The sequence below is a fragment of the Delphinus delphis genome, chromosome 14 (assembly GCF_949987515.2).
Source record: "Delphinus delphis chromosome 14, mDelDel1.2, whole genome shotgun sequence".
NCBI classification, from domain to species: Eukaryota; Metazoa; Chordata; class Mammalia; order Artiodactyla; family Delphinidae; genus Delphinus; species Delphinus delphis.
Window position 1 is genome coordinate 32,126,361 of NC_082696.1, and position 21,687 is coordinate 32,148,047.

At 38.0% G+C, this 21,687-nt stretch overlaps 1 protein-coding gene across 7 annotated transcripts in view; it reads right to left on the bottom strand.

The window, feature by feature from the left end:
- The window catches only part of L3MBTL3 (L3MBTL histone methyl-lysine binding protein 3), a 117,759-nt gene that overhangs the window by 90,806 nt on the left and 5,266 nt on the right, over positions 1-21,687 (bottom strand). For 6 of the 7 annotated variants that reach the window (XM_060029973.1, XM_060029974.1, XM_060029978.1 and 3 more), the window contains exon 3: positions 5,233-5,348. In XM_060029973.1, the coding sequence (XP_059885956.1) occupies positions 5,233-5,334 (102 nt within the window). In that variant the 5' untranslated portion in view covers positions 5,335-5,348. Of the gene's footprint in view, positions 1-5,232; positions 5,349-17,559; positions 17,582-21,687 lie in introns of those variants that run through there. The other variant, XM_060029975.1, reaches the window with a different exon arrangement.

Sequence of the window (21,687 nt, forward strand, 5' to 3'; positions counted from 1 at the left end):
AACTGAATAGACATTTTTCCAAAAAAGACATACAAATGGCCAACAGACACATGAAAAGATGCTCAACATCACTAATCATCAGGGAAATGCAAATCAAAACCCCAATGAGATATCACCTCACACCTGTCAGAATGGCCATCATGAAAAAGGATACAAGTAACAAATGTTGGCAAAGATGTGGAGAAAAGGGAACCCTCCTACACTGTTGATGGGAATGTAAATTGGCGCACCCACTGTGGAGAACAGTGTGGAGGTTTCTCGAAAAACTAAAAATAGAACTACCATATGACCCAATAATTCCACTCCTGGGAATATATCCAAAAACCCAAAAACACTAATTTGAAAAGATGCATGCAACCCAATGATCATAGCAGCATTATTTACAATTGCCAAGATATGTGAGCAACCTAGTGTCCATCAACAGATGAATGGATATAGAAGATGTGAGAGAGATATGTATATCACATACTATATATTATATATATAACACACACACACACACACACACACACACACACACAATGGAATACTACTCAGCCATAAAAAAGAATGAAATTTTGCCATTTGCAGCAACATGGATGGAATTGGAGGGCATTATGCTAAGTGAAACAAATCAGACAGAGAAAGACAAATACTATATGGTATCACTCATATGTGGAATCTAAAAAATATTGATACAACAAACCAGTGAATATAACAAAAAGAACCACACTCACAGATATAGAGAACAAACTAGTGGTTACCAGTGGGGGGGGGGAGGGGCAACATGGGGTAGGGCATTAAGAGGTATAAACTATTAGGTATAAAATAAGCTACAAGGATATATTGTACAACATGTGTAATATAACCAATATTTTATATTAACTATAAATGGAGTATAACCTTTGAAAACTGTGAATCACTATAGTGTACACCTGTAACTTATAATAAAAAATTAACCTCAAAGTGTTTTTAAAGTATCCTATCATATGCAAAAAAGACACAGGGATCAATTTTTTGACATCTCAATTTTTTTGTCTTCCACAATATTCCTACTGTAAAAAATGTTGGACAGCATAGGCTGTTAGTTAGGTGCTGCTAACATTACTGAGTTCCACTGATGAAATTCCAGAAAGGCTGACACATTTCCTAACATTTTTTTCCCCAATAAAATACTCAAATTCTGAAATTGGTAATGCTTTTATGAATGGTGCTGCAACTATAGAAACTAGATATAATCACTTTTTTAAAAGTTATTAGTTCTTTTAACCTAGACATCTAAAAAGCACTATAAAAAATGAGCAACTGACTCCATTCTACAATCAAGAATGTCAAAATTATAAACTTTACAAAAGGGCTTTATTAAGCAAATCAAGCATATCAGCTGACACTGTAACTTCTGTTAGTGGATACATGTAGGTCAATCAGAAAACAATTACGCCTGAAGTATATAAGGGGTTGAAAAGGTTTCGTTTGTTTGTCTTGGCTTAAGCTACCTTTTATTTGATTCATTCTCTTTATTTTTGCTTATAGAGGCAAAGGATCTTTAGCCTATTTGTGCCTATCTTTAATAACAGATCATTAAAAGACACTGCTGAGATTACTGTTTTCATTACTTTCAGTGTTGAAATAGGAGTTCTACTTAGCAATCTGTTTCAAGGACAAAGATATTTAGTAACTACACTGTTCTGAACGTCAAACAAGACAAGGCAAAACCCTGCAATAAGAGCGCAGTGAATTTTCCAGTTGGGTTTCTGCATCACTGGTGCTGGGTCTTGCTCTTGGTTAAGTGGCAACTATTCTTTTGAGATAAGATGCTATCACTCTCAGGAGTGTACTGACATTTTACTGAGGGACTCCGGAAGACTAAATCCTTATAACCCAGAGGAATAATTCTCTGCAGATAAATTTCAGAAATCATAAGAAGTTTAGGCAGAGAATCGCTTAGGGACAGCAAGCCCTACCATGCATCTTTCCACAAGCCTTACCACTTAGTCGCCTGCCTGTTCTTACAGCTGGCCCTGAGATATTAATCTACAAACACAGATTTGCATTTTAAAGGAACAAATTAGGCAACGGTAAAGTTTACAAAGTTTGTTTAAGTAAAAATGTCTTGCTAATGACTACAATATTTTCAAGAGGTCCGGTGGACACTTGTTGTTCTTCCCTAACACTATACTTTCGGATGCTAGCCCCTCTTCTATATGCCCCTTTCTCTCCCTCCTCCCATCCCTGCCCCCAAAAGTCTTCACACAGTTTCCCACCTATTTTCAGGCACCTAAACCTCACATGACATCTGCTTCCAAAGCCTTCCTGATCCCTCCAGCTAACATAATACCTCCTCTAAATTGCTGTAACATTTCCCTTTCATCTCTTTTGATATGAAAACGTTTCTCTTGTTAGTAGAATAGTAGTGGTAAGTAAATCAGTTTTAAAATCAGAAAAGCCTGGTTTTAAGACCCAGTTCTCCCAGTAACGCACTGTCTGACCTTGCTTGAGCAAGTGACTTAAGCACTCCGGGCCTCTGTTTCCCCATCTGTAAACTGACAACAGTGACAGAAACTCCCCCAAATGGGTTAAATAAGAGAATTAAAAGACATAGGTTAAGTGCCCACCAGAGAATAAATTCTCTATTCTTTCTGCTACTGCACCCAAATAAGGAGATTTTGTGCTCTGTTTTATATAAGGGTTGGTTAGCCCAGTGTGAAGGGGGGAATGGGGATGCCAGCAACAGGGACCAGTAAAAAGGGACCAAGGTGCGAGCTAGTTGGCTGGGCTGGAAACAGGGTGGCACAGAGGAGTGAAATGAGATGCAGCTGGAGAGGAAAGTAGGGGCTAGACCACCAAAAAATTCTTGTGGTAAACTTAAGGGGTTTGAACTTTATCACGAAGGATACAGGAAACTGCTAAAGGATTTTAAGCAGAAGAGCGATATCACTTGACTGGCCAGCAGTCATGAGGCTTTTACAGAGAAAAGTTCTTTCAAAATGGCAATAAAAAAAAAAATGGCAATAAACTGAAGCATATTAAAACCTGTTCCCATGATAAGAAACCAACTTCTACGTATTAGCTGAATTAACCTCAGCTGGGTTGTCTTAGGGATCGCACACTAAGAAAGCCACATGCCTTCGCCCATTAAAAAAGAGAAGCTTCCAGTGTCAAATAGGCAGAGCATGATGCGGGAGAGTAAACTGCATGATTTATTCAAAGTTCTTTCCAATAACTTAATTATGAAAAATCAATTGCTTAATCAGTTCTCTTAGGCAGCTCAAATTGTAATACGAGGAGCAAATGAATCAGATATCCTAAGCAATATAATCAACTGGCTAGTCTTTGAATCTCCTCGGATAAAAAGGGTTATAAAGTAGAAAATTTTTTTTAATTATTTTTTTAAATAGGGTATCTGTCAACAGCAGATAAAGTGAACTGGATACATGGCAATTACCCAAGTAATTAGATGAGTCTAAAAGTCAAATCAAATAACCCAGATGATAATACCCACTAAGTGGCTTAATTATCTGATTACCTTTATAAAAGTAATAGGTTAATTCCTAAAATCCATTGCTTAGAAAACCTTTAGGCAATCTAAATTTCTTAGGGATGGAGACTTCACTCTATTGTCAAAATCTAACTGAATAAAAATTATAAATTTCATCATCCACCTACATGGGAAAAAAAATAAGCCATTCAGAAGGAATAAAAATGTACAAGAAAAATAAGACACTGAAGCAATAAAAAAAAAGGCAGTTTACATAATATACCATAAAGCAAGAAAAGATACAATTTGTTAAGTGTTTTACATATATGTTTTTCAATCCTTATAACCAGCTTATGACATAGATCCTATAACCCCATTTTACAGATAAAGATTGTGAAACTTAGAATTTAAATAACAAAGCTCATTTAGGCTGACACTAACAGAATCTTGAAGAGTTTTTCTTTCTCAAAAATTTCAGCACTCTATTTCCATCATATCTAATCCAGATGAACATTTGGAGAATGTTAGAGAAGATAAAACCCTTGGCATTCATTTAATTCCTTATTTTACCAAAGAGGAAATTGGCCCCAAAGAGATTAACTGACTTGTTCAAGGTCACATAGAACTAAAACTAACAACCGAATCTCCTTTCCATATTTCACTAAACCTCACTGCAATATTTTTGTTAAACTAAACTCAGATAGATGTGTTGGCACACTGCACTTAATTAAACCTAAACCAACTAAAATCTAAGTATTTTTCCAACAAGAGGTGAACTGTCCAAATCTCACCACTGAGGATGGACTAGAACAGTTTTGGCTCAGATACTTGTCAAGTGGCCACTAAAAGGGATTGGATTCCAAGAAGTCAATATTAGGGGGCAGGAATTTCTATTCAAGAACAGGCCAGAACGCCAAGCATCAGCAAGGCAAGCCAAGAGACGGCCAGTTAGGGAGGTCGGATGTTCAAACACCTGAGTGACTAAGTACAAACACAAAGTCTAAAGGGCCATGGACAGGTTCAAGGTCCCAGAGACAGGATCAGAGCAAAAGCAAATTAGAAATGAGAGGTGGGGTGGCTGACTTTCCAGGTGGGTGCTTGCACAACCCTGTCCCAGGGTGCAGCAGATGTGGTCCTGGAGTGGCTTTGGGGGGCTGGGGAAAAGGGGCAGGCTGAGCACCTAGAAAAGGAGCAGACTGAAGCAGTGCTCTCTGAGGAGGGTTCTCAGCTATACAAAAGCAGTCTCATTTACAGGAAGGACCAGCTTCTGAACAAGTGATTACACAAAAATCCATATTTACAGTTTACAGTATAAATAATTTAAGGGAGGTGAACAGTCCTGTTTATTCAACATTCTAACATTATCCAGTTTTAAAATAAGAAAACTAGGACACAGGGAGTGTGGTTTTTCACTTCAAGCTACAAAGCCCATTACTACAAAAAATATACAAAGCTAGACCTTCTAAGTCTACCACTTTTACATTTATTGGCCATCCTGATAGACTAAAACCTGAAACCATCTTCCTTGAAGCTATACATGAATTTCTACAAAATGCATACAGACTGCAGAAATACTTCTAAGTCCCCTACTCCAGTTGACAAAGGCTTCTGCCAAACCACCAGCAGTTTATCATCTTGAGATGCTGAGGACCAAGCATCATATAAAAACTACAGCCACTATGCTTAATGCTTTTAATCCTTATTTCACATATGTGCTCAAATTCATTTTAATAATAAACACACACACACAATTTTATGTAATAAAGACAGCTTACCTTTAAATCACTTCCTGGTAATGTACCTACTCCATCCTTCCAATCCATAACACTGAATACATCAAACTCTTGACCACTTGTGCTAGAGGCAGATTCAGTCATGATTTGTTTTTAACCTGGAAAAGGAAAAAAGGGCATATCACTTAAATATTCTACATACAAATCAGTTTTTATTTTAGTGGTCATTGCTTCAATTTCCCTTAATTACATAATTTTCTTGATCATAATATCCCATACCCAGAGATTTAGAAATAATTGCTTCAAACATATTTTTCCTAGTGCAATCCATGGTAAATTACAGGAGAAAATATAAATAAAAGTTCTAGGTTAAACAAAAAGTGCCGTGGTAAATTTTTGCTTTGTTAGAAGAGGAATTCACTGTTTCATAGCATATTCACTTAGAACAAAAAATCATGATGACATATGGATAGAATTCTTCACCCTCTAAGGAGTTCCCCCCACCCCAAGACATTCAAAAGAGAGTAGATGTGGCTAAAGGATAGTATCCAGTATAAAATGTTGAAAAAGAGGCCATTTAGACTTTAAAAAAACAAGAAAATTCAGTCCATTATTGAATGCCATCTACACTAAATTTGACAGGTAAGTCTGTTCTATCAATACAATGAATATACAGTATGATTGATTCTTTCATGAAATTGATTTATTTAACTCAGTAGAAATATCTGCCAAGTTGATGTTCTGAGAAACAGGAAAACAGTCTCAAAATGTACAGCAAACACAATTAGGCTATGTTAAGATAACCAATTTGGCTAGCTACACTGTGATAATGCTCTTAATTTTCATTTTCAAAACAAACTTTTTCGTAATCATATATCCATTGGAGGTAGTATTGTTATTCTGAAACTGCTGTCTGTGTGGTATGGGATAAAACAAATAAATAATTATGTTGGTGTCACTGACAAGTGATCGAAGATCAATGGGTCCTAAATCTGAATGGAAGTATCTGTATAATTTCATGATGCATTTTATGTTTAAAAAATATGCATATTTTCTAGCTTTGCCCACTGACAAACTCTAGAAACAACCACCAATCAATAGTAATTAACAGCCTAGTATTCAGATTGTGGTCTCTAAATACCATTTCTCCCAGGCCTTCCCAGAAGTGGCAGGAAATGTGCAAGGTGAGCCTGGAACATCTTGTCAAATAAAAAAGCAAGGAAGCTATCAAAGACAGCAGAGGTCATACCAAAGGGACTCAGAAGCAAACTTGAAGAGGCTTCTGTTGGCCAAAGTAAGGATATTAGCTGCAGTGAATTGAAACACATCAAATAAGTTTAAATCATTATGAGTTCACAACGATATTCAAAACAAACAAACCAACCAAGAACACCTCATTGATCACCTTTTGATTATACAAGGGAACCAACCAACTTATTATTTGGAAAAATAAACAAGGACTTATCCTGCCCATATTGCATGAGATCGATAAAAAGTGTATCTCAGGGTAACCAAATCATTGGTGAGAAGAAGTTTCCTTTCAGAAAAAAATTCTTGCTAATAAATAGAGAAGGAATGATAGAACTGAAACATAGCCATTTGCAACCATTAAAATAATGACTCTAGCAACGATCATCAATGCCTTCTAAGAATATCTACCAACCCAACACCATCTATGAAGTATTCTTGCCAGGAAAAAACTAAATCAAATCTGTTGTGATCAAGTCTATTTACAGGAAATACCAGAGACAAAGGAACATGTGAAATCACACCATAAAGACATAAGAAGCAAAACATGGATTGTACTGGGAACCCTGAGACCTTCCCAAAAGGTCCAAGAAGTCAAAATTACTTTCATGAAAATATTAACACGTTATTTGCCTTCTTCACTATGTTGATATTTACACTGATGGTGCAAAGCAATAGTGGATAAAACTGCTGAAGCTGTGGTACCCAGCTGCAGTAGCAGTCATTTTATTCTTCAGCAGCATGCACTCACAGTAAACAAATGTCAGATTCACTAAGAACCACCTGTGATGAAGTAAAATAATAAATTTTATTACGTCGATATTTGAATATATATCTTTTTAATATTCTGTGTGATGAAACAGAAGTATGCACAAAGTGCTCGGGCATGGCAAAATACCAAGGCTGCCTCAAGGGAAAGCACTTGTGAACTGTTTGAGATGCAAGCTGAACAAGCTGCTTTTTTTTTTATGGAATTCCACTTTTACTTAAAAAACGATGTTTATTCAAGTTTGGATATTTGGAAAATATTCTGTCACACTGACAGCATTCGTTACTAACGATACAATTTCAGCATTTTGGAAAACCTGTATCCACCACCATGAGCCTGACAGCTTCCCCAAAGCTATAGACTTTTCTAAGGAGATGGGTGGTGATATTCATGAATATGATTTTTTAAAATAGTTCATAATGAAATATGTCAACATTTGGAAGATCTACATAACTCAGTGAAGTGATTTTTCCAAATGACCAATGCTTACAGTTACAAAATTATGCATGGCCAAAGGATCCATTCAAAGTGCAACACAGACTGATGGATTTTAATGTGACAGCGTACAGAAAGCTCACTGATAGGATTTCAAATTGCACACTGCAACTAACCTTTAAGAAACTACCACATGTCAAGTTTTGGTGTAATATTAAAGAAGAGTGTCCATCATTAAATGAAAAACTTAAAATAATCCTCCATTTTCCAACCCCATACCAGTGTGAAGCAGATTTTCTTCATATGCGTCAACCAAAACAAAATACTGCAACAGACTGAATGAGAAGCAGGTATGAGAATCCAGCTCTCTTCTATTAAGCAGACATTAAAGAGATTTTCAAAAATGTAAAACAGTGTTACTTCTCTCACCGTTTCTTTTAAATTTTGGAAACTGTGATTATAGTTCATAAAAATTGTGCTTATACATACTAAGGTAATTAGTTTACTATGTTATAAGTCATAATAAATAACCAATATACTTTTATTTCTAAGGCAGTAAATACTGATACATATAACCGAACAATAGATCTTTGGGTTTTTCACTTTTTAGAGCATAAAAGAGACTTGAGACCAAAAAGTCTGAAAGCCACTGCTATACAGGATTAAAAACTTGTTTTCGGCACATACAAAAAATTGTAAGGAATAACTAATAAACAAATGAAAGAGGAAATTTGAAATTTAGATTAAGAGACATATTAACCAATCGCAATACTGCATTTCATAGATCTTGCTTGAACCCTGATTTAAATTATTTAAAAAAAAAAAAGATTATTAGGGACTTCCCTGGCAGTCCAGTGGTTAAGGCTTCGCCTTCCAATGCAGGGTGTGTGGGTTTGATCCCTGCTTGGGGAGCTAAGATCCCACATGCCTCGGGGCCAAAAACCCAAAACATAAAACAGAAGCAATACTGTAACATATTCAATAAAGACTTTAAAAAATGGTCCACATCGGGCTTCCCTGGTGGCGCAGTGGTTAAGAATCCGCCTGCCAATGCAGGGGACATGGGTTCGAGCCCTGGTCCAGGAAGATCCCACATGCCACAGAGCAACTAAGCCCGTGTGCCACAACTACTGAGCCTGTGCTCTAGAGCCCGCGAGCCACAACTACTGAAGCCCGCACGTCTAGAGCCTGTGCTCTGCAACAACAGAAGAAGACACCGCAATGAGAAGCCCACGCACTGCAACGAAGGGCAGCCCTCGCTTACCGCAACTAGAGAAAGCCCATGCGCAGCAACGAAGACCCGACGCAGCCAAAAATAAAAAGAAAGAAAGAAAATTTTTTTTAAAATGGTCCACATCAAAAAATCTTAAAAAAAAAAAAGATGATTCGACAGGAGGAGAAATATGAATACCAACTGACTATTTGATGATATTAGAGAAATACCATTGCTTTATTTTGAGGGATGATGATGATACATACTTTAAAGAGAGGAGGTCTTCCTTGTATTTTAGAGATACAAGCTGAAATTGTGAAATGAAGTGATATAAGGTGAGGAAGTTGCTACAAATTAATTAAGGGGTAAAATGGTGAAATAAGACTGGCAACATGTTGGAACTGTGAAGATAAAGACGAGTGAAGGGTCCAGGGTGGTTATTACACTACATTCCACATTTTAAATAGTCAATAGGAAAAAAACAAAACAAAACCCTGTGTTTCTTTGAATTACAGCTATCTTCTGTTGGAGTTTACTAGATGCTTCAATATTCTTTCTTCCTTTATCATTAAGACTTAATCCTCAAAACAGGAAATAGGTTGTAAAGGCCTGAGGAAGAATTAATCTAAGAAACAGTAAAAATATGAAATAAATTAAGACTCATACTGAAGTTCTCTATGACTCCTACCTCACTAAATACATAAAGATCAGCAACAAACCTGACTTTCTAAGGTAGGAGTGGCAGCTTTTCCTGATAGATAGTAGAGTGACAGAATAATTTTCCCCCTGGTGGATAAACCAGGTAAAACCTGAGTGATCCTTTAATAAGAAAAATTTTTCATTTATTAATTCAATCGCATCTTCTTCCAGAAAAGCATTCAAAACATCAGAAAACTTACACAAACTATTTCATTTATTTGTTTCTCACAGAAAGATGGGTTCTATCATCCCTCTAGTCGACACTGAAAAAAGTGCAGAGTTCAGTAACTCACCCAAAACCACACTTGGTGGCACACCCAGGATTTTAACCCAGGTCAGTCTGATTCCAACCCTGGGCTTTTTCTCAACCACCGTCTTGTGCTGTCTCAAAGTCTTACCCCCTCCGAGAATCTGGCTAAGCCTACTTTTCCCCATTTTACTCCTTGGAACACAGCAAGTCCAGAAAGCAGTTTACTAGGTCCCAAGTTCTCGATTTATGTACATCAGTACAACACGTATCCTTTTTAGTTAAGTGCCATCAAATACACGCTCATTAACAAAATGTCATTGAGACACATACTCAACACAAGTAGATTTCTGGTCTTTTCCTACCTAAAAACCATAAAGGTATGAAATTTACAAGAGCAAAAATGCTGTCTGTGACCAGGAGGAGGAATAGAAAATCGGGGTAATCTAAAAGCTATCACTGTACAAAAGCTGCAGAAAATGTTTATGACATATTTTAGGAAATAATTAGAATATGCTTTTGCTATACAAAACACTGGTAATGTTACACAGTATGCTCTGCCTGCAAGCACATATCTAAAATTTATAAAAATTGTTTCCATCCATTGTTTCATTCTAAGGCTTGTGGACATTTTGTATAAAATATTATAGCATAAAAATATTCACTACATTCTCCTTTCCTTTATCCAATTTTGAAGCCACTGGCTACTTTCACTATCGCATGAAGTCTGAACAGCTACAATAGATTAGGCATTTTCCCACCATCTCCTAATCAGGTAGAACAACCAGCAACCAATATTATTTGAACAGAAGCTGGTTTTATGACACCCTAAGTCGTCCTCCTTTTTCACCTTCTGTAAGTGTGTGCACTTGTATACAAACATACAAAGCCTTTTCACTTCAACAAATTGTGCTTCTAAGAGTTAAGCAATTTTTTTTTTTTTTAGTACTTAGAAATGCTATGCTTTATATTTTCTTTAAATTTCACCTGGTACTATTCCATCATCCCACGTGTAACCTGTATTCCACGGGCCTGAAAACCAGGTAGATAACGTCACTCACAATACAAGTCACAAACAGTATTTCTCATTTGCAGAAAATCATATGCCAAATCTCTTGTTAATGCTGCTGAGATTTCCTAAGGAAGTATCTTAAGTATGTACCATGATGGGTCCTCTGTGTTATTAGCCAAGATCTACCACTTTTCTCCTAACCTCTTCTAAAGGCTAATGGTCTCCAGCCACTGCTGATGTCAAAAGCGACAGCTTTCGAGATCAGATATCCAGCAACTGCATCCACGCAGCTTCTGATTCCCACTCACCTATGTTATGGCTGACAATGGCTAATATCAAGGGTACTGACACCCAATGTGCTCCCACCAATGCCCACTGCGGAGGCCTCATCAAGGAGCTGATAATTTTACTGAAGGTGAAGACCATTACTGTTGGTACCAATGCAAATGTATTATACTCCCAAAGTCCCTCTTTTGTGAAACAGTTCACTTTAGCTTTTACTCATTTTTATTACAATTTCCTTGCCCTAAGAATTCAGCAAAAGGGATGGAGGACAGACTAAATGACATTTTAACACTGTCCTCAGAATTACCTCTTCTCTCTCTCCTGCACCGCTCTTTGTCTCTAAACCAAAGCTGTGCAACGTGGCTCTCCCTGGGAATCCTGTATCGAATGGATGCACTTCCTCCATCTCTCATGCAAAGAAATCTCTGGAAGCCCTAGCCTACCCTGTACCACTAGTAATCTAGAAACATTAGGCGGTGATGAAATTAGTTAACTCCTTACATTTAAACATCCTATGTTATAAGAATATGGAGATGCAAGCCCTCTCATATACCGATGGTGGCGCTATTGATTGAACCAACCTCCATGGAGATCAATTTTCAAGAACATATCCTCCAATTCAGCCCTTCTACCTCTAGAAATTTATCCTATAGATACTTACATGTATAAAAAAAGGTAAAAGGTGATTCATGGACTACAGCACTGTTTGTAATGTTAGAAAACTGGAAACAACCTGACTGTCCATCAGTAAAGGACAGTTGTGGTACAGCCATATACAATGGTTAAAAAACAATGAGGGGGACCTCCCTGGTGGCGCAGTGGTTAAGAATCTGCCTGCCAATGTAGGGGACACGGGTTCGAGCTCTGGTTCGGGAAGATCCCACAGGCCACGGAGCAACTAAGCCCATGCGCCACAACTACTGAGCCTGTGCTCTAGAGCCCGCAAGCCACAACTACTGAGGCTGCGCGCCACAACTACTGAAGCCTGTGCACCTAGAGCCCGTGCTCCGCAACAAGAGAAGCCACCGCAATGAGAAGCCTGTGCGCTACAACAAAGAGTAGCCCCCACTCGCCACCATTAGAAAAAGCCCGCGCACAGCAACAAAGACCCAACACAGCCATAAATAAAAAAACAAAAACCAAAAAAAACCCCAAAGAACAATGAGGAAACTCTTCACATTCTGATATAGATAGAGCTCCAAGATTCTATTAATACTAAAATTTTATGCAAGGTATAAAAACTGTGTGCTACCATTCGTGTAAAACAAATGGGGCATATATAAATACGTGTATTGCTTATATATGCATAGCCTCTCTTTGCCAGGATTTGTCAGAAGCTGGTAACACTGGCTGCATCCAGGAAGGAGCAACGACTGACTGAAAGACAACCAAGGGAGGGAACCTTCTCTCTGTGTAGTGTACCCTTTAGTACCTGTTGAATGTTTAAACGTGTGGGGTTTTTCGAAGAAAAAAAGTTACATTAAAAAAAAATGTTTTAAAATCCTGTTTCACATTTATTTAAAGTACTCCATGTTTTGAAAGGCATGTCTTCTTACGAAAAATACTTAGCTTGTTACTGATGCCAACAAATGAAGCTATAGACTAGAAGGTGCTAGGAAAATCAACTTCCCCAAAGCTCTTGGGTAATTTAACTAGTAGGTATTTAACTATATATGCAAATGTATCAGCTCCACAGATGGGTGAAGAGAGAAAGGGTCGGGTTCACTTCTCCACAACTGAGGTATCAAAAACATACAGTAGAACCTTGGCATTCACAGACTATTTATGGTTTCTACCATTCCTGAGTGACAGCTGAAGTTCCCATGACATTTAGTAATTTGCCATTTTGCAGAGACATGATTCTGAATAACACTCCATAAACTGGGAGTCCCGGCCAAGGTCCAGGTGTGCTCTGAGTCACCGTGCTTTGTCTGAGTGCTATGACCACTTTAAATAAAGTGATAAAAACTTTGTTTCTTGTTAAGAAATGAAACAAAAGCAAGTGCTAGTTGATTCTAGTGTTGATGACACAACGAGGAGAATACGGAAATGTTTATGAAAGTGATAGGTCCCAGCCACAAAACAGAAGTTTCGGATAAATCAAAGGCTGAAATGTCAAATGCAATGATGACTCAGACACACTATGTGAACAAAACTACCAAATGCTCCAAAAGGAAATAAGTAGAAAAGATGTGTGAATTTGTTTCCACAAGTGCTCTCGACAGTACAAAATTTGCTCATCAAGTGAGATAAGTATTTAAGGTCTAGAGAGATCATTTACATTTTTCAGTTATACTTTAGTAATTTGAAGGGAGGAATTACACGCTACAATGATTTTTTTCAGGTTGAGGCTTGGCGATGGTCTTGGGCTGTATCCCTCACAAATGTCAAGAATCTACTGTATCTTATTTTGACTGGAGATAAACAGAGTCCTTCACAATCCTCCCTTCATATGATTCCTTCCCTCACATCTACCAGGAGAGGATAAAATGGTGGCTCAGAGTGGGAGCAGAGACTCCCCCAGGGCTGCACTTCTATAGCGAGTTCAAGGTGAAGAGGCCTCCTGGGGCTGTGATGGAGAGAACAGTCCCCTGAAAGATAAGCAACCCAATCTAGTACGTCCCAACATAAAGTGAGAGAGTGGGCCTTGCCTATAAACCAAAAGTCTGGATCTGCAGATAAGGTGAGAATTAAAGATTACTAAAGAAAGTGTACTAACTGTAGCCTGGCCATGCCTGCTCAAACTATTGTTTTCAAAATATTACAGTATTTAAAAGAACGGCTAGTTACTGTTCACTAAGACCAGTTAAATAGTTTTAATAATTTTACGTGAAGTTGCCTTTTTAGAATTCCATTTTACAGCTTTACAGTTAACAGGTGCATTTTTCAAAAATAAGTTAAAGAGATGACAAGGCCAAGAGCTGGTAGTAGTTGTAAAACGGGGGTAGACATGACCTCAGAAGCAGCATCTGAGAATCAGATTTAAATTCTGTCATTCAGAGAGATGCCGGGGCTGAGATCTCAGTGCCTGGTGTCAACGGACTAAACTCATCAGTTTGGGGTTCAAGAGGGCAATGTTATCTTTTGTGAAGTGTAAGTCAGGAATGTTAACCCTAAAACCATGACCATGAAAGAAACAAAAGTGAGAGCTATGCAGAAGAGTAAGACGGCAATAAGAAAAGTCAGCCTTCACTGTGGGGATCCAATGCCTTGTTGCTTTGATGCCCACATTAATACCATCAACTGAAGCTGGCTTTTGGTGTACTTTGTAGAAATCATCGATCACTAACCAAACGCCGTCGGCACATTGTGACGTTCTCAAAAACGTCCTAAGCGTCGTCTTCGGTAATATCATCAAGAAGGCCTCTGCCCACTGCTAAACACGTTATTAAAGTGGCGTATAAAACTGTTTTGGGCCTCCGCATCCCCACTCACCCTGCCCCTGGTCATCCTTTCATAGACAGACGCAAATCAAACACGTCATGTATCATCCTCAAAACCTGCCACACTCTCTCAAGTTCCTCTTTCCATCCCTCTCCCTTTCCTAAACAAACCACAGCCTTCCTTTCCTCCCTTCAATTCACTTTCCAAAGATTAACAATTACCTATTCTGTGACATAAGACCAACTAATCCCTTGAAGCCTCAATTTCCCCACCTGTAAAATGTGGCAAATAATAGAACTTTTCTTCATTGGGCAATGGTGAGGATTACATGAGAGAAGCCAGGTAATACCTCAGCACAGTGCCCATCCCATAGTAAGCAGCCAATAAAATCTTAACTTTCTGCTCTAAATACCTGGTCTAACAATTATTTGCGCTCATGAGAGTCGCTCTGTGACCTCAAAAGATTAGTCAGTGGCTTTTTTTTTCCCCTTTCCCTTCATTTTATTTCAATGGCATCTCTTATAGTAAGCCACCTGTATTCAAAGCTCCATCAGAAGATGTCAAGATCACTACATAAAAGTACATGTTTCATTGTTAATAATAATAATGCCTATATTTACATGGCTCCAGAAATGACTAGCTTTCTTCATAGAACAATACCTCTGAAGTAACGGAGAGGGATTTGCTGTGTGCGCAGGGAGTTGGACCCCAAGGCCAGGCTCTCTCGGCCACCATGCTGGGCTGGCACCACACTGTGCACCAGGCTAAGGCATGTAAACAGGACGAGATGAAAGGCTAGGGCCACATTTCTCAAAGTCTGACCCTTAAAACGTTTAGACCATCTCTGCATGTCCCGTGATAAAAGTTTTGTGGTGAGGGAGATGTGTAACCCCCCCGGGGTCTTTAGGAGGAGGATGGCGCATGTCAGCAGCAGCGCAGCAATCTGTGTAGTGCTGTCTGAGCCCAAGTTTCCCACAGTCACTTAGCCTTGTGGCTCTGTTATCACAGTATAGCGAGGTCCATGGAATCCCCTTTTCGGAAGATGCTGAGTTACAGAAAATAAATTCAAGAAACAACATGAGAGCAGGCAGCATTTTACAGGGTAGAATTTATCCATCTTCAGGTCAGAGTCGACTACAGAGGTGCTACCTCCTGGCTGAGCTCGCCATCTGCACCCATGTGTGGAGATCTGTAGTGTCTAACCCTGGGGAATGCCCTCAGGACCTAGAGCCCAGGCTGGAGAAAGTGATCCTGAGACAGGCAAAACCTCTGCCTCCTAAGGTCTATCTAGGGTTTTCTGATTTATTCTCTAATGCCCTCCTATGTACTTTCATGACACCAGAGACGTACACAGCCTGTAACGGGGGAACTCACATACCCACAAGTACACGGCCATGTAGGGGTAGTCACACAAAGCCAATAGGCCTAACCCATTCCAGAGACACAAACATACTGGAGCCGGAGGCTTTCTTCTATGCTTTGCCATTTTAAAGGCTCTTACCAATACTAGACTAGTTGACCCTCACAGCTACCTTTTAAGATGGCCAAGAATTCTTAGCCTCATTTTACAGATAAGAAAAGATCACCCAACCAATCAACAGACTTTTACCTCCCAAGACAGTGCCCCTCAAACTATACCATACTGCCCAACACATTGTATTTTAGTCAATAAAGAAGCCAGTCTAATGTAAAGGTGCAAAGCACAGCAGCCAGAGTGCCTGGGTTGAATCCTAGCTTCACAGTTTACTCGCTGTATAATCTTGGGCAGGGTACCCAACCTCTCTTGAGCCTCAGCTCCTTCATCTAAAAAAATGAAATAGAAATATCTACTTCATATGGATTAAAAAATGTTTTAATCATGCATGTTAAAGTGGTTTGTACTTTTTGGACACTCAGTCCACAACAGTTACGGTTATTTTGAAGAAAAGAAACAAGCTGCTCTCCAGTGTCCACATTCCCTCCAAACATGGGTTTACCAGATGTCTGAAGTATCCCAGGGCAGAGGAGTTGATAACTCTGCAAAAGCCAATACCTTTGCACCACAAAGTCCTATTTGATTTCTTAAGAGTCCAGGGGTGAAGGTGGAGAAAAGTGGAAGTTAAGAACTGTGGTAGGATTCTGGGATTTCATGGACAAATAAAATTTCAAAATGAATTTGGGAAGCTGATGAAAGGTCAATAAGTATTAGTTTTCCCAAGCTCTTACAAAGAACATGTTAACAAGGAACAAAGTATGAAGGACATAATCTCTGAACAGCGACCCAAGACTAAGCCACTGGCAACCTTACTGTGACATTTTTGCTGAGGAGGCATAAAAGCTTCCTTGCATACCAACTGTGGTTCCAGGACCTGCTTTCAAGAAAGCTAGTGTAGAGGCCAACAGAAAGCACCGTAAGAGATCGCAGCAAGAGGCCAGGAGGAAAGAGTGATGAACGCTATGGATCCTCTCCAAAGGGGACTCAAATGACTACAGTGAGTCTTTCTCTGTACAAATACTGGAATATGTGTACGTAAGATGCCAGGAGAAGAGGGGCTGGAAAGGCAGAATCTATACCCCAATTATAATACTTATTACATCATATCATGATCATTTACTTACAGGAGGTTTTGGAGGAAAGAAAACTGGATTTCTTCATTTCGCTATCCCATGTGATTATCCACAGTAGGAATCAATAAAAATTTATCAGATGAATGAATAAAATAGAAGGGAAAAATATAACAGACTAGTTGTGGGCAGGCACTGGGGAGAGAGGAAATCAGGAAACGATCTTCATTTGTCCATCTATCTCTTATTCTCCAGTGAAAATTCTAACTAACAACGAGGCTGCTAAGTATTTATTTACCTCTTTGGCAGAAGGATAGCATTCCTGCTCCAAGAAACCTTCCTTATTTAAGTGTCAGTGAAGAATACATGAAAAGAAGTTAAATTCAAACCTCTTAAACAGGCTTATTCAATAAGGATAAGAGAAAAATCTAAACTCACACCTGAAGCATCTCTCAACAAACACATTTTGCTACAAAGAAAAAATTTCCTTTCAAATCAAGCATGACAGATACCAGCTTTGATATTCTACTCACCCTGACTGGCAAGAACTCTGAATCGCACACATACTGGAACTGAGATTGTTGAGGAGAGATGTGAAATTTTGCCCTGAGGGCCCAAGTTCATAGATTTTTAGGCAGGTAAAACTCTAGATCATTTCAATGTGAGAATTGAAATCTCGGTAGCATCAAGAACAAATCCTTGAGAATCTGGGTCTCCTGTCCATATATATGCTTATATAGTAGATGCCTTCCTTTAAATATGAAATCAGTTATTAGGACAGTTCCTTCTTATTGATACTTTTTCAGAAACACCCCACCACCACCAGTAGTCATCTACTGGTCATGTTTTAATGAAAATGACCCTAGTTATAACGTATTGACGGTTTCTCTGATATGCTACCTTTTCTGCCACGGAGATTACATGTGAAGGGGTAGTCACTGAAGGCAACCTTTACGAAATCTCAACTTCCTGCCCTTCTGTTTGTTACTGTAAGAAGGATGAATTATTTGAGAGTCTGTGGCCTAACCTACTTACTTCCTCTGAAGGAGGAACAGAAAATTAAAAATGCCTTTCAAGAAAAAAAAATGTACATAGAAAATGAAATCACAAACTGACATTAACAGTCTTACAGCATATTTAATACACTCTCTTCAAATGCTTTTATTTGAAGTTCATTTTCAGTGTACAGACTATATCTCAATTTGAGGCAAAAATATCCTGAAAAGTGCTATCACGTCATCAACATATTACACTAGTAGCGTAATAACAGAAATTTTACACCCATTAGAGGGATTCAGGGGAATAAAAAGAGCAAGAACCTGTCTCACACAGATATTTCCCTGCTTATGCAAAATATGCATGAACTTAAATTAAAAAAGAAAACTAAAAGTAGTATCTTGTTCTTTTTTCTTATTTCACTTCGTAATTTTTTAAATGCTAAAAGTAGTATCTGTTTTCTTATTCTGCTTCATATTTTTATAGAACATAGAGCTAGAATTAAAAGATTTACACTTGATTTCTCTTTTGTATATGATAAATTAGATTTGACCAGATTTTATTTCTGTCACAGAAGTCATGTCTACAGGGCTTACCCTGATAGCCATTTGTAGCTAAACTCCTTATCAATAGATTGAACAGCTAGGCCTCCAATCTACCAAATAAGACCACAAACCAATGGGGTGAAATTATCTAAGACCATTTAACAACCAGACCAGGGATTTCAATTCACAGTTCAGGGTTCAAGCAGTGTTAACAGATGGGAGAAAAATAATCAACTGATTTTGGTGCCTGAACCATCCTACCAAAAGTGTTTTAGGAACTGAACTGGTTTAATTCTATAAAATTTCACATAACATAAAGCTATAGTCCAATCTTGAAAAGGCCTGGCACACAGCAGGTACTCAAAAAAAGGTACTGGATGACAGTGTTTCAACAAAGGAGAAACAGGCTGTACACCTGAAACTAACACAACATTGTAAATCAACTATACCCCAATACAAATGTAAAAAACAAAACAAAAACAAACAAAGAAAAACAAAGGAGAAACAGCCCATCACCCTATAATCAATGCCTGCAGTAGCATCCTTCTAAGTCAGACAAAAGCTCTGCATGATGGACCACGACTCAGATGATAGAAATATTATGTGACTCCCACTGTAATCCAGAACCACCCAATGAATCAAAAGCTCTTCACTTCATTTTGTAAATGGGCCTACTCTTCTGGTTAAAGAGTATAATGTCAGTAGTTATCGTATTTTGGTGAGTATATTCTTAGTCATATTCCCTGTTATCTTTATTAAACTTTGATCCTAACACTACATTCCTCCCTACCCCCAGCTTCTCACCACCATTATCTCTATCCCTCATTTTAATTTTCTTCTTTTATAATCACAATAAATTCCATCATGTTTTGAGTTCACAAAATGGTAAATTTAGGTCCCAATCTTTTGATTGATGATTGATTGATTTACACTTTTTGATAACACACCCTACTGCCTTATCAGGTCTCTTCCTATACAGAACAAGTGAAATCTTATTTATATATAAGCCTAGTAATTCCCAAAACTAATCTGAGTAATGTTTTATTAACAGTTAGTGATCATTTCAAGGCCATGAACTAGACCAAGGTGTTCTTTTCAGTATAACTCAGTCTTTCCCCAACTTTTAAAAAAAGGAAAAAAAAAGAGGAAAGTGAAGAGATAGTGTTTTCTTCCCGTAATTTTTTCTTACACCAGTTTGCTATTGCTCATCTTAGTGAACCAACGTATAAGAGCAAATACATTCATCTGGAAATGTGTTTTCTTAGAAATATTCTAAGAATTACTATTTGGAATATTAGAAAGTTAAAGACATAACAAAACAAAAGCTAGTGTCATTTTCCCTGGTCCCACCCCTTTCAAAGTACATGATATGAACTAAGACAAGTTACTAAGTATCTCTGAGCACCAGTCTGCTCTAAAAGAGAATTAATAATACCAAATGCTCAAGGTTAATGAAAGTATTAGGGATAATATTCAGTGTCTAGAACAATACCTAGGCATACAGAAGGCACTCGCTAAGTTTTTGTTAGATGAATGAATGAGTGAATCAATGAATGAATATAAAATATCTAGCTTAATGCTTGACATTCAGAAGGCACTCGATACACAATTACATTGACTATATCAACACTTCACAGTGTTTTGCAGAGACACCCTACCTTCCAGGACGCTACCTTAGGAAACACACCCAGTAGTACCACCACAGTACTTACCTCTATCTACCTTTCACTGGCACTGAACCATGGCTTTGTTTTGGTAATTACCATTGTATGTGTATAGATCATCTCCTCAACTAGATTATGAACACACTGAGGCCAAAGACTGTTGCTTTCTCTGTAGCCTCAACAAATTCATTCACTTCACCCTATTCTCAGTATTCATTATGTGAAGCACTTCCCAATGGAGACTTACACAAAATAGATACCAATAAATATTTGTGGACTGACATAAAACACTGACTTACAGAAAGAATAGTAGATAATAATAAAAAGGTTTTATTATAATACACATGTAATTCTTCTAATCACTACCCAAGTCATTAACTATAAGTCCACTTCTGAGGAAGAAACTGGAGCCACATCCAGGATCACCCAACTTTATACAAGTTCCTCTCAAAAGTCCTTGTTCTTTCCTTCAAACCACCCTGCCTCCTACAAAAGGACTTCTCTTAAAGGCTTTTTTCAATTCGACTTCATAAATCAAACTCCTGGGGTAAGCGTGTAGGGAACTCATCAAGGGCAAAGACCTAGTCTTTCAGTGTTCAGCACTGTAAGAGCTCAATAAAAATGAGTTAACTAGTAGAAACATCACTAGAGAGATTACTCAGGTTACCCAGCCTTGGGACCCCAAAGGTACCCTTGTCCACACCACATAAAGTAACTTCTTTTGTAAGTTTCTCATCCTATTATAAACAGCTTTTGTTGATATATGTATTTCTTAGAAATAAACTACCAAACAAAACAAACCAGTGGAATTTTTCAAGAACCAACCTTCAATTCCTCAGGGATGAATTAAACAGGACATATATTTTTTCTTTCCTTCACTATTGGGTTTTTGGGTTCTTAGCATATTGATAGGATAATTTACAAGAGAAGTGAGATAAACTAAAACTTTTCAGAGTTTGTCAAGTTCAGTATCATCAAATTGAAAACAATGACAGAGAGTACTTGTGGTTTTCTTTTTTCTATCTAGATAACAGTTGATTAGAATTAGAAGAAAGCAGCAAAGAGGTCTAGAAAACATAGGGGTGGGGGGAAGCCCTACAGGTAGCTTCCCCTAAATCCAGTCATTTGCAGTACCCATTTTCTGGCCCCGAGAGTTTAAATACTTACTACTCCAGTTACCTATTTTCTCATCCTCATTTCCCAGCAGATTCACACAACTAAACTATTAATTACAGCACATGAATTCCCCTCACACCAACCCTTCTACTTTCATCACCCTACCATTTCCACAATTTGGCATCATTTTATATTTAAAAGTATTTATTTCATCTACTCCTACCTAGCAAATGACTAGTTTGGGATAAATAAATATCAATTCGTATTCAACACCATGTTAAAAACATGGTCCCTTCTCTCAAGGAGCCAAAGTTGTAAAAGAGAAACTACTAATTTCCTA